Source organism: Aphis gossypii, chromosome X (assembly GCF_020184175.1).
Source record: "Aphis gossypii isolate Hap1 chromosome X, ASM2018417v2, whole genome shotgun sequence".
In the NCBI taxonomy this organism is placed as follows: domain Eukaryota; kingdom Metazoa; phylum Arthropoda; class Insecta; order Hemiptera; family Aphididae; genus Aphis; species Aphis gossypii.
This window is the reverse complement of record NC_065533.1, coordinates 12,303,273-12,315,735: the sequence shown is the minus strand read 5'-3', so window position 1 is coordinate 12,315,735 and position 12,463 is coordinate 12,303,273. Positions and strand designations below refer to the sequence as shown.

Sequence of the window (12,463 nt, the reverse complement as noted above, 5' to 3'; positions counted from 1 at the left end):
AAATAAAAAAAAATCACATACTATTTATAATATTCAACTCAACGAAAAAAAATAATTCTCGCACCACACATGATTTCATATATGTGCTTGCAAAAATGAATAAAACTTCCGTTAAATTAATTTTAAGGAAATACTTTACACACTACATTTCAGTGGCTTGCTCAAGTTCGTCATTTACACAGTGTATTATAATATTATTTGATGTGGGGAATATATTATATTCCAGTAGGGTTATTCGAGATGAATTGAAATACAAATTAACTCGTGTTTGGATTTTATTATCAAGTACAGATGCGTTAGCAAAATATTATCGTTTACGTAGTTTATCATTGTATAATGTATATTATTATTACGCGGTAGTATAAATGTCAAAACGCAATTTATAATAGGTAGACTAAAATATTTTGAATATTATTTGCATAAAAAAATAGTTAAAAATAGTTTTTGCGTCAGAGTCGATAGAAAATTGACTTGTATTTAGGGAAGATTCAAGAGGAGGGGTCATAGGACCATATGCCCCCAATATATTCAAGAGTGTATATTAGATTATTATATGGAATAAAGATACGTCATATTTTATACAACAGTTAGCAATGACTTACCTACGTATAACGAATCACACGAATGCATATCACTAAAATAAATATCATTTTTACGAGAGATTTTCACCACGTAAAATTTTATAGCCGGTAAACACGACTAGCTCATATAATAAACAATTATAGAATATTAGAATTACGTAAAAACACGACCCAAGGGGGTTATTGGCGACCACCCTATCGCTTCCCTCTCCTCCCCCTTCGCGGAGTAATACTCTACTTATATAATATTTAAAGTATATTAAGTATAGTGTTGCCGCCGCAACATAAGAATTATAGTATAGGTAATATTATTTTTAAGTTAAGTTAATATCGGGAGGCGGGAGCAGCTGGTCACACACACACGCACGCACATACCACTGTCCATTTATATCATTGTTTAAATTTGTGTTTTAATTGTTGTGTGAGTTATATAATATTAAGATTACGGGCGAAGAAGCGCAATCAGCCGCATTACTATGTCTTCCCGTCCGCCCGCGTCGTCGGTATAATATTATAAATATAGTTAGTCTTTCTCCAGTGTTTGTGCATCAACGCATTTTTCGATCGTGCGTTAATCGCCGGTTTATTTAATTTTTTTCTACATAAAATTGTGGGCGCAAATCGCCACTAATTTTTGTTATACCTGGTGTGGCACGAATCGCCACATTCTATATTATATTATTCATTTTTGGTGTGAGCGCTAATCGCCACCTTTGTTCTTATTATTATTATATCGTCATATTATATTATATACGTGCGCTAATCGCCATCATACGTTGTCTTATATATTATATTAAAAATTGCATTTTGTGTACGCAAGGCGCAAATCGCCATTATTATTATTATACTGTGTGCGCGCTAATCGCCACCAATTTTAAACATTTTATTTTATATGCAACGTTGAATTTTTATAGGCGCTAATCGTCTTTTTGAATTATACACCTATTATTTTTATTATATTATTTATTTTGTGTATTATTTCAATTATTGTTTTCGTGTTGTGTTTTGTGAAATTATATTATCGTAGGTAGCGGCTGGCCAGCAGTTCTCCGTCTAATTACGTGAGTTATATTGTTTATTACCGTATTAGTATTTATTATATGTTTTATACAAATATTATAATATTATATATCTATTGTTGAGCCAAAGGGGCTATATTTTCAACACTATTTTTACCTGTTGGGCCAGAAGGGCCGTAATTTATTTATTATATTATATTTTACTTTCCATTACCAATTTGAGTTACCATTTTTATTAGAGTTACCTATCCGTTTTAGCATTTAAGAGTACACACACACCTATATACACACACAACACAGATAATACACATAATTACACTACACGCATTACGTAGCTCGACAGTTTTTTGCCCGGCGATCCCGACCACTGCTGTTCGAGCTATTACACCACTACACACCCAGCTAGTCCTTCAAAACATATTTTTTAGACCTAAGTGTTAGTGGTGAGCAACATTCATAGGTGTCCGGGGTGCGCGTATTATCGTCTTACGCTCCCGGCCCGTTCATATAGGTACGACATTATGTTATAATATTATATAATTGCTGCAGTGTACTCGTTCGAAAAAATCGCGTTTTTATGTGACATATTTTAAGACGCACCCCCCCCCCCCCCCCCCAATAACAGATGAACGACTGCTGCAGCCGCCCCGGATCGGCGTATACCTACTACGTATACTACGCACACATGACGCAATGTGTAAAAAAAAACGTACGAAAATATTTCATTACAATAATTATTATTATAAAAATATACTATTTGCGCACATACGTACTACAGTCGGTACATTGTGCCGTGTATCTCCGCATCGCCTACAGCAGTAGGAATTACCTACCTCTAATATTGCAACAACGCAATGGAAATTAATATATATATACGCACAACGGCGTATAACAACGTCTGGGCCGGAGACGATAAAAACGCAGCCATCGGATGTAATAAAAAAAAAAAAAAAATACGTACACCCGTGTGTTATATTATATGTGTTTATGTGTGTGTGTACGTATATATAATATTATTATGTGCGAGAAGAACATTTCGTCATCGTGACTTTATGGTCGGGGAGCAGTGTAACAATGTACATGCGCATATACCTCGCATAGACACATAATATGTATATAAAATATATATTATATGATATTATATTATATATCCGGCCGGAACCGGCTGCCGACCGAGTATTATAATATTATTATATGTGTTTGTACCGCGTTAACGACCGTTTCGTGCGATTGTATGTAGTGTGATTTTCTTTTTTTTTTTTTTTTCGCGTCCACGTGAGACACACATTCTCACGTTTTATTGCAGCCGATTATCCCGTGTGTGTGTGTGTGTGTGTGTGTGTTTTTTTCTATCAGAAAGACATTATTATTTTTTTTTTTTGCTAAGTATCTTCATATATAATATTACAACGATTATCACATACAATGCGTTTAATTATTATTATAATATTATGATATAAGTGTTTTGCGTGTTGTATTTAGTGCATAGTACAACAACTATTTTAATAAACCTTATTGCTCTACTATAATGAGCATAATATTGAATCTTTCGATTCGAAATGGTATTGTATGCGTTTATCCTGCAATTACTGTGCGCTGAAAATTGAAAACGATAATATTATACGATTATTACGACACTTTATAAGAACAGATTTTGTACAGGTCTTCCTCGTTATTATAATTCTATTATTGTAATACCAAATTAAATGAAAAAAATAACTCACCCTATTACATTATAATATGATTTGTAACTTTATACGATATTTCAGGATACTCCGTTGCTTTTGAATCCATAAAGTGTTAGTGTACGTTACATTTGTATTTTCAATTTTGTACCAACTAAAACGCCTGGATAGTTTAAAATAATATCGGTTTCCATTCGCTTTTCTCGGTAATGTACACATTACCGTAATTAGTTTACGACTGGATTTTATTTTATTTTAACTAAATTCTAAAACTGATTCACGTGAATCGTCATGCAGTACTTTTTAACTTAAAGCCTGTTGTAAATTAACAAATAAATGTAAATCATTTTCCGACTTGAATGCACTGAGTATAATATGTTCTTATAAATAGCACTAAAGTCTAAAAGTAAGTCTAAGTTGTGCTTTCGACCGGATAACGTCTGAAATGGTAATTTGGCAAAATCGAAGACTTTCAATGAATTGAGATAATTTATTATACACTATCCATGCCCTTAAAATATTTTACTTATCTCTATTTACTCTATCAGCTATTCCTTTGCTCTGAGATAGTGATGATGAGGTTTTTCCTATGCAGTTTTAATTGTGACCATATACTTTGTATTACATTATATAATTAACAAATCTACCAACCAGAAACAATGTCACCGGTCTACTGTACAAATCTACAGTGTAGCACAGTGGCCCTGTCCACCCTTGCAGGCTGTTCCATTAGTATAAGTTATACCCAGTGGCATAGCCAGGAATTATCCAAGAGGGGGAGTTTAATGACTTTTTATTTTGCTCACCTCTAAAATATATTGTTCAGGAGTGGTACAACGGGTATGATCGAATTTCACTTGAATTGAAAAAAAGTAATGGTCGAACTGCACTTGGGCTCTAAAAAAGTATTTTCACAAAAATATCATGCATTTGATGGGGTTAAACTTTTAGAAAACATTCATTTCCTTTCCCACTTATAGGCTTAGTACTGACAATGATTTTAATTATTGGCGTGGTTAAAAATGATAGTTTTATATATGTATACAACATGTTACAATATAATATAATAAATATATTTTTTAATTTTTTTTTTTTTAATCGTCAAATATAATTATTGTCATTTTTCCATTTTTTTTCCATTTTGATCATTTTTTTTGTAATTATTATAAACTAATAACAAACATCAATTACAAAGTTTAGCTTAGTAACTCGCTTTGAGCATAAAAGTTAATATATTTTTCAATATCATTTATTTTTTCTGGTACTGTGTAGTTGAAGTTTGAAGATCTTGTATCAGTATTCTGCATCAAAATATAAGTATCTATATTTAATTATGTTAAAACATCAATTTCCAGTTTATTTTTTAGATTTGTAATCAGTTGCAAATTTTATACTCGTATTTTACAATACCACAGTCCACAATTGCGATTAATGAAATCTACATCTTGTTATTCTACATAAAGAAAACAATGTCATAAATTGCGTTCTAACCACACCAATGATTAAAATCATTGTCAGTCCTAACTTCTAAGCCTACAGTAAATGGGAAAGGAAATGAGTGTTTTCTAAACGTTTAACCCCTTCAAATGCATTATCATTTTGTGGAAATACTTTTTTTGAGTCCAAGTGCAGTTCGACCACTACCTGTCTTTTTACCCGAGTGCAGTTTGACCATATTACCATTTTTCAACTCAAGTGCAATTCGACCGTTTCCTTTTAAGTAATAAGTGAAATTCGACTATCCCGGTTGTAAATGCGCTAAAATGTACCGAGTTATACGCTAATTGAATAATACATTTTATACATAAGTATAACAATTAACAAAACCATAAATTTACATACATTATAATAACATATTTTTTTTAAGGCCAAGGGGGAGGGTTGAACCCCCAACCCGCTCTAGCTACGCCACTGGTTATACCGATTCAGTGAAGTGTTACTTCTTCTACTACATATTGAGTATTAATAAGACATCAATTTAATAATATTACACTGAATGGAAAAAAAATTTAATCTATCTTTTATTTTTATATGAATAAAACCGAATGAACGTAGTTAAAATATGATTTTAAAAATAAACGTATAAGTAACATTATATATTATATCTGATGTTTCAAAGTTGAAGTAAGAGGAATGGTGTGGTGGTGGATATGGTCGTATACAGGAAGGGGGGAAAGTATTGACAGTTGCCCTCTAGTACATTTTTTACTGTTTAATGATTTAGGTCAATGGTCATAATAATAATAGTATAATATCACGGTTTATAACATAAATATGTATATATATATTCATAGACATACAGGGCCGTCCCTACAATTTGCGGGGCCCGGGGCATAACTCTTTTAGCGGGGCCTAAAAAAAATGAAGTGCATTACATTCCCGTAACCTCTACCATTATAATGTGAGCATATGATAAGTATTTTTACTTATTACCTTTACCAGTACTCACCCAAACTACCTTTGTTATCTTTATTAAAATTATTTTGTTTTATACACATAACACATATTTAATAGATATACTCTATATTATAATTAAATTGTAATACATTTTTAACAACAAATATAAAAATAATAACTAAAAATTAATTTTTCTTGACTTCAGATCAGCAAATGTATCAATAATATCATCAAAGTCCATTTCATCTACTATTTCATGTTCAATTGATATTATCGCCAAATTTGTGGTTTTCTCTTGATCTAAAGTAGTTCTAAGGTAATTTTTTATCAATTTTAATTTAGAAAATGATCTCTCGGCTGTTGCTGTTGTTACTGGTAATGTAAGCATAATCCTTAATGCTATAGCAACATTAGAATAAATATTACCAACACTATTGCCAAGAATTTTTTGTAAAACTTGAAGAGGTGAAGTACCTTTTTCTATTATTTCTGAAAGAAGACAAAGTTCATCATACAATTCAGCTCCACTTATGTCCATGTTTTCACCAATTTGTAAGAGGATCTGTAGATCTTGACAACTTTTTAACAATGTATCTGAATCAACAGTAGATAAATTACCAATATCAAAGAGAAATCCAAAATAATTGTGAAAATTATCTAATTGAGTGAATCTTTGATTTATTGATACAATTCCTTGATCTAATATTGGTAAAAAAAAATTATTGACAAAAGATTCTTCTTCATTTGATGAACATGGTATGGGAGAACTTTCATAACTAAACATTTTTTTCTTCAAACTTTTTCTTTTAGGTTTAAACTGTGGTATTATATCGATTTGTTTACAAATATGTATAGCTTCTTCTTTTGCTTCATTAAATCCATTTTCTCGATTTTTAATAAAAAACTCCTTTAGGCCTTTCAAATTATTTACAGCAAAATCAATTGAAATATTTTCATTTTGCAAAGTTTTGCTTATTTTATTAATATTATTTAATAAATTATACCATATTACTGAACTTAGCACAAATTCATAGGACATTTCATGTTCAGCAAGAGAAATAGCTTCACTTTTAATTGCTGGTATTTTTGTAGATTCACTTACTTCTACTAGTGCTTCATTTATTTCTTTGAGTTGCATTTTCACCGCCTTTACAGATTCTAATCTACACTCCCATCGAGTCTCAGACAACGGTTTTAAAGTTAAACATTTTAAATACTTTTTCAAAATTTCCCATCGCTCTGTTGAAGCAGAAAATAAAGTGTACAACCTTTGGATCACTCCAAAAAATGTCATAACTTGTGGTATACAATTTGCCATATCTCCTAAAACAATATTTATATATTTATTAATGACATGCTGTTTACATAAAAAATAATAAAGTACAGTACCCAAAAAACTTACCTAATAAGAGATTTAATGAATGAGCACAACATGGCAAGAACAATGCTCTAGGATTTTCATTCAAAATTCTAGCCTGTACTCCTTGTTTATGTCCAACCATATTTGCACCATTGTCATAGCCTTGGCCACGACAATTTGATAAACATATACCTAAATTTGATAACTCTTGCTTTAAAACATCAAATAATCCTAGTCCTGTTTTCAAAGTTATATGTAAAAAGTTTATAAAATATTCGTCCACCGAAACTTTAACATTATTAGAAGTTTTATTTATCTGTACAATTCTAATTATTAACGTTAATTGTTCCTTGTGAGATGCGTCAGGAGTTCCATCAAGCATAATAGTGTAATATTTTGCTTTTTTAATACGTGTTACAATTTCTGTTCTTATTTTACTTCCAATCAAGTGTATTAATTCAGTTTGTATCCTGGGTCCCAAATAATGTTGATGGATTTCTTTATTTTTTATATTTCGCAAGTGTTCAGCCATAGGATTATCAAAACTTGCTATCATTTCAATAAGTTTAAGAAATTTACCATTTGATTTGGTATAAATGGTGCAGTTTTTTCCTCTGAATGCATCATTTTGTCGAGCAAGATAAATAATACAAGCTATTATTCTTTTCAGTACTGTTCTCCAACGGTCTTTTTCTGTTTGAATTTCTTTTTGAAGTTCATTGTCTAAGGTAAACCCGCTATCAATACGCCATGATAATTCCAACCATTGTTGATTAGACTTTTTATGATAAATTGAAGAATCGTGACTTTTTATTCGTTCAGATAAATGTTTCCAATCATTGAAGCCATCAGTAAAACTAGTTTTATTCTTAGGATTTGGAAACAACCGACATGAAAAACAAAACACGACATCCATTTTTATTGAATATATGAGCCATGGCCTAATTACCTTTTCACCATTCGACATAGTCTTGTAATAATATTTTTCTGAGAATGATCTTTGTTCTTCATTTATTGGAAATTTAAAATTTTTTATTTGAATTGCCCCTTTTTTTATAATTAATAAACGATGATGACTATCTATAACTAATGGCCAATTAGATGGGTCTTCCAACTCAAATTGTGCTTGTGTCTAATAAAAATAAAACATACAAATAAATTAATTTATATTAATAATTTAAGTAACATGAAAAAGTACAATATTTGCAGTGAATAAAAAGTGACCAATAATACAAATTTGAATTGTTAAAATAATTTATTTTGTGTATTACATAAGTTAACTTAAAAAGTTAAAAATAAGTTAACTTAAAAAGTTAAAAATAAGTTAATATGACACAAATCATATGAGTAATGAAAAATTTAAGGTTCTACAATCTATATATTATATATTAATATATTTTTTCTATATTTAATACAACAAGTAATTGAACATTAATAAAAATTTATAAATAAAATTATAAAGATAATTATAATTTGAGTTTTACTCACATTTATGTTTAAGTCATCAATTTTACATAAAGTATTATTAAGAATGAGTTCATTTTGTTCTTCTGCACGGTCATTACAAGGAAATGATTCGGGAGCAATGCAATCTTCAAGAATATCTTGTATCTAAATAAACCAATTAATGAAAATATTACTTATAAGATGACCATATTTTAATTTATATTGCTTAATATATGTTTAAAAATACAAAATAATAATGACTTCACTCAAATTTATAACAATTTATAACGGTTCTATCAACTTTTGTACTTATGTCATCAGTTTTAATACATTAAGTTATAGGTAATTTTAAAATTTTAATTTTTAAAAGTTATAGTTATAATTACATAAAGTATCATTATATTAATTTTGTATTTCTGCATGGTCATCACAACAAAATGATTCAAGTATAGGTACTTAAATATAATTTAAAATGTTACCTCAAAATTAGATGGCTTTTCATGAGAAGACGTGGGTGTTACATTGCTAGAACTAGATGTGTTTATAAATTTCTTTATAGAGCCCCTCATTATATTTTTTTCTTGTTCTATTTTGGCTTTTTTTGCTCTTTTTTCATTTCCAGATAAATATTTCCTATATTTATCACGATCTCTTGACATATTGTTTCGTTGCTTAAAACTAGTTTTAAAAAATAAACTATAGTCTGCTAGTCTATAATAATTAATAAAAAAACAAATTATACACTTATTAAACTATAATTAACGTAGTAAAACAAAGCCAATATATTATAGAACAATATTATTATTTTTAATATTGTTACAATTTGTTATTAAAACATAAGTTGAATTACTACATTATAATAAACTAGAATTAAAAAAAAATAAACTTACCAAAAACAGTGAACTTCAAATCATTAATCAATAATATATTTCATCGACTGACGACCATCACCATCATAATTCATAACTATTATTTACTATTTAGTATCGCCGGCAGTCTGGGACTGTCGACTGCACAAGTAATCAGATAGTAAAACCCGTATATTATTATGTACAAATTCTAATTTTAGAAATAGAAAAAATATCCCCCATTGGCAGTTTGATAACAATAAATATTATATTATTATACACCGTACAATTTGTTTAGGACACTACACGGTTTAAGATAGTCTATCTTAGACATTATTATACAATAATATTTTAAGATAATTCACTTTTAATAATTTTACTAATATCGTACTGACGTCAGTGACGTAGTATAATCCATACAAGTATTTTGTACTTGATTTCATTTAACTAATAATGTAATATTGACAAATAAAAATTTAAACTTAATTTGTAATGAATATGTAAATCGCTGTTCTTAAACACAAAAGAAAATTTAGGATTTTATAAGTGCTTGAGCGCGGGGCCCAAACGAGAAGTCCAAGCCGCGGGGCCCGGGGCATGGGCCCCGCTCGCCCCGGCCTTAGGACGGCCCTGTAGACATATAGTATTCAAATCAATATTCAATATACGAATATTTTTTTTTATTCATATAAGTAGATTGGAATGTTAAAATTGTTTTTTTTTTTTTTTTTTTGTAAGAAAAATTTACTATATTATGTTCAGAATTTCAGATTCAAGTTTCAATTTTTTTTCAATCATATTTTATATAATAACTGTTATAATACAGTAATGGAACATAAGTATAATGACGATAAGTATATATAATAAACGAACCAAACGAGTTTCAAAATATTTGAATTATTTTTTATTAGTTTATTGATATCGATATGAATAATATAGGTTTATCTAAAAATATAATAATATTAAAAAGTATATATATATATACTCGTTTAATAAAAATTTTGTGTTCCACCATCCCCTTACTTAAAAATTCCTACTATCACCCTTCGCCATGGACAGGGAATAATTTTGCTACAGCACCCTGTCACGCCATCTAAATAACGTTTATAACTTATAAAGAACTTTATTATATTATGTTCATTAATACCCCGTGTATTATTTATATGTATTTATTTATGCGTTAACGTTTTCAGACGGATAATTTGCTTCACAAAATTAAATTTAAAAAAAAAGAAAGAAAAAAAACGGGTTCCATTAATTTAAAAAAAAAAGGAAAGATAAACCTAAAAATACCCATTCTATTAAAAATATTAAAAATGTAGTGTAAAGTGCTTAAGAAGTGAATACCCACTCCGAATTAATAAAAATATAAAAAAAAACTCTTTTCCTTCGTTCAGGTTGCACAAAAATTTACTGAGCAAATAATAATAAATGCGTCGGGTTATACAAAAAAATAAAACTGCACCTCGTGCGTAGGTGGTAGAGATGCACATTATTTTTTTTTCACAGTTAAAGTGTTTCACGCCATGTAATAGTTTCGTGTACGCGTATAATATTATAATATTATGATGTCATGTATATCATTCGTATATAGTATAATATAATATATATACCATGTATAAAATGTTATCACGTACATAGAGGGAGGTTTATACCTCACAGTGACCATAAAATGTCAACAGCGTCGAAACGATTTGAACGTTAAAATTCGACGGGCTATAAATATAATGTATATATAAGGCGCATATTATTATACATTCGTACACGTATATACGATGTACAGGACGATTGTTGTTTTAACGTGCGAACTGAGCATCAGCAGCCATTAGAAAATACGAGGATCGCGAATGACGTTTTTTTTTCTTTTGCTATTAAACAAAAAACGAACTTAAAATAATGTGTCGCGGATAATGGACAATTATCATCCCAAAGAAATCATATCGACACTTCGAAAAAACATTGTACCTATAGTCGATGAAAAAAAAAAAACGAGTGTTTAAACGCCTGGCGATTCCTAAGACGTTTCCTGCCGGTTCGCGATGACAATAACCGTCACTCTGTATAACGACAATAACGCGTATATTATGTGCAGGATCGTAGGGCCCCGCAGACCCTCATCGACTGTCGACGGTGCAGGTCGCGGCACCGACTGATTAGCAGCGGCAGTAACGACGAGATGCCGAGACACAATAATAATAATAATAATAATAATAATATTACGACCGGCGACGGCGGTAGTGGATATTAAAAAGATATATTATTTTGATGTCGTAAACGCCGAGACGTTTTGTCATTGGACGTGAAAAATAAAAATAAAAATAAAAAAAAACAAAGACGACGACAATAGGTATACGGTTGTGCGAGGCAGCGCACGTATTATATACGCTTTGCAGTGCGGGGCGCGGGTTTAATCGATATGCCGCCGAAACAGTGTTATACGAATGATATTATTATAATGTACACGCAGACAGACAGACGGACGGATGGCGTGTACGGCTGATACGTAGATAGATAAACGCCGAACGTCGTACCGAAAACAACCGATTCGACGGCGCCAAAAGATAATATTTTCACGCTTCGCAGAGCAAACTCGGGTATATAGTGCTCCCCGGCCTCGTGGAGCCAGCGGTGGATTTTCGAAATTTTCCCGGGGGTGGGGTAGTCCTAAAAACAATAAATTGTCTTTCCATTAATGTTGTATTATTTTTATTTTTATAAGCAAAAGTACACAATACAATACAAGATACGTGATATTACGGTGTACGTCAGTTTATGGGGGGGGGAGGCGAGTCACTCTGATTTATAAATATTATTATAGTGCACTCTGCGTTTTGAAAATGAACCCAACACATAAGTCGTTATTGGGGGGTACCTACTGTTTTAGTTACCATCGGTCTTTACATATAGCCGTGCGACGTGTTTGTAACTTTTATAATAATAGTGCCGTTTATTTGGTTATGTGACTGCAGGACAGTGATGTTACGAATTACGGATATATTTTTAATATTGTGAAAACTCCAAACGCTATACTGGCGTTTATATTTTTTACGCTCGTGAATCGATACGTCACAAGTACCAAACACGTCGTTGTACATATATAGATATCGTGATCCGTAATTTGAAAATG

The 12,463-nt window shown here is 30.6% G+C and overlaps 1 protein-coding gene across 1 annotated transcript; it reads right to left on the bottom strand.

Moving 5' to 3' along the window:
* Positions 1 to 5,860: 5,860 nt before the first annotated feature.
* LOC114131888 (zinc finger MYM-type protein 1-like) lies at positions 5,861 to 8,009 on the bottom strand. The gene is made up of 3 exons (XM_050207038.1): positions 7,085 to 8,009; positions 6,700 to 7,005; positions 5,861 to 6,597 (listed from the first exon to the last, which is right to left on the bottom strand). The coding sequence occupies exons 1-3, from the start codon at positions 8,007 to 8,009 to the stop codon at positions 5,861 to 5,863; spliced, it is 1,968 nt and encodes a 655-aa protein (XP_050062995.1).
* Between the last annotated feature and the right edge of the window lie 4,454 nt (positions 8,010 to 12,463).

What these genes read in the sequence shown, in the direction of transcription:
- LOC114131888 (XM_050207038.1), bottom strand. Translation starts at nt 8,009, where the DNA reads ATGTCGAATGGTGAAAAGGTAATTAGGCCATGGCTCATATATTCAATA. An exon ending in TTCATTAAATCTCTTATTAG is followed by an intron (nt 7,006 to 7,084) that starts GTAAGTTTTTTG and finishes ATATTGTTTTAG; the next exon opens with GAGATATGGCAAATTGTATA. An exon ending in GTCCTATGAATTTGTGCTAA is followed by an intron (nt 6,598 to 6,699) that starts GTTCAGTAATAT and finishes ATAATTTGAAAG; the next exon opens with GCCTAAAGGAGTTTTTTATT.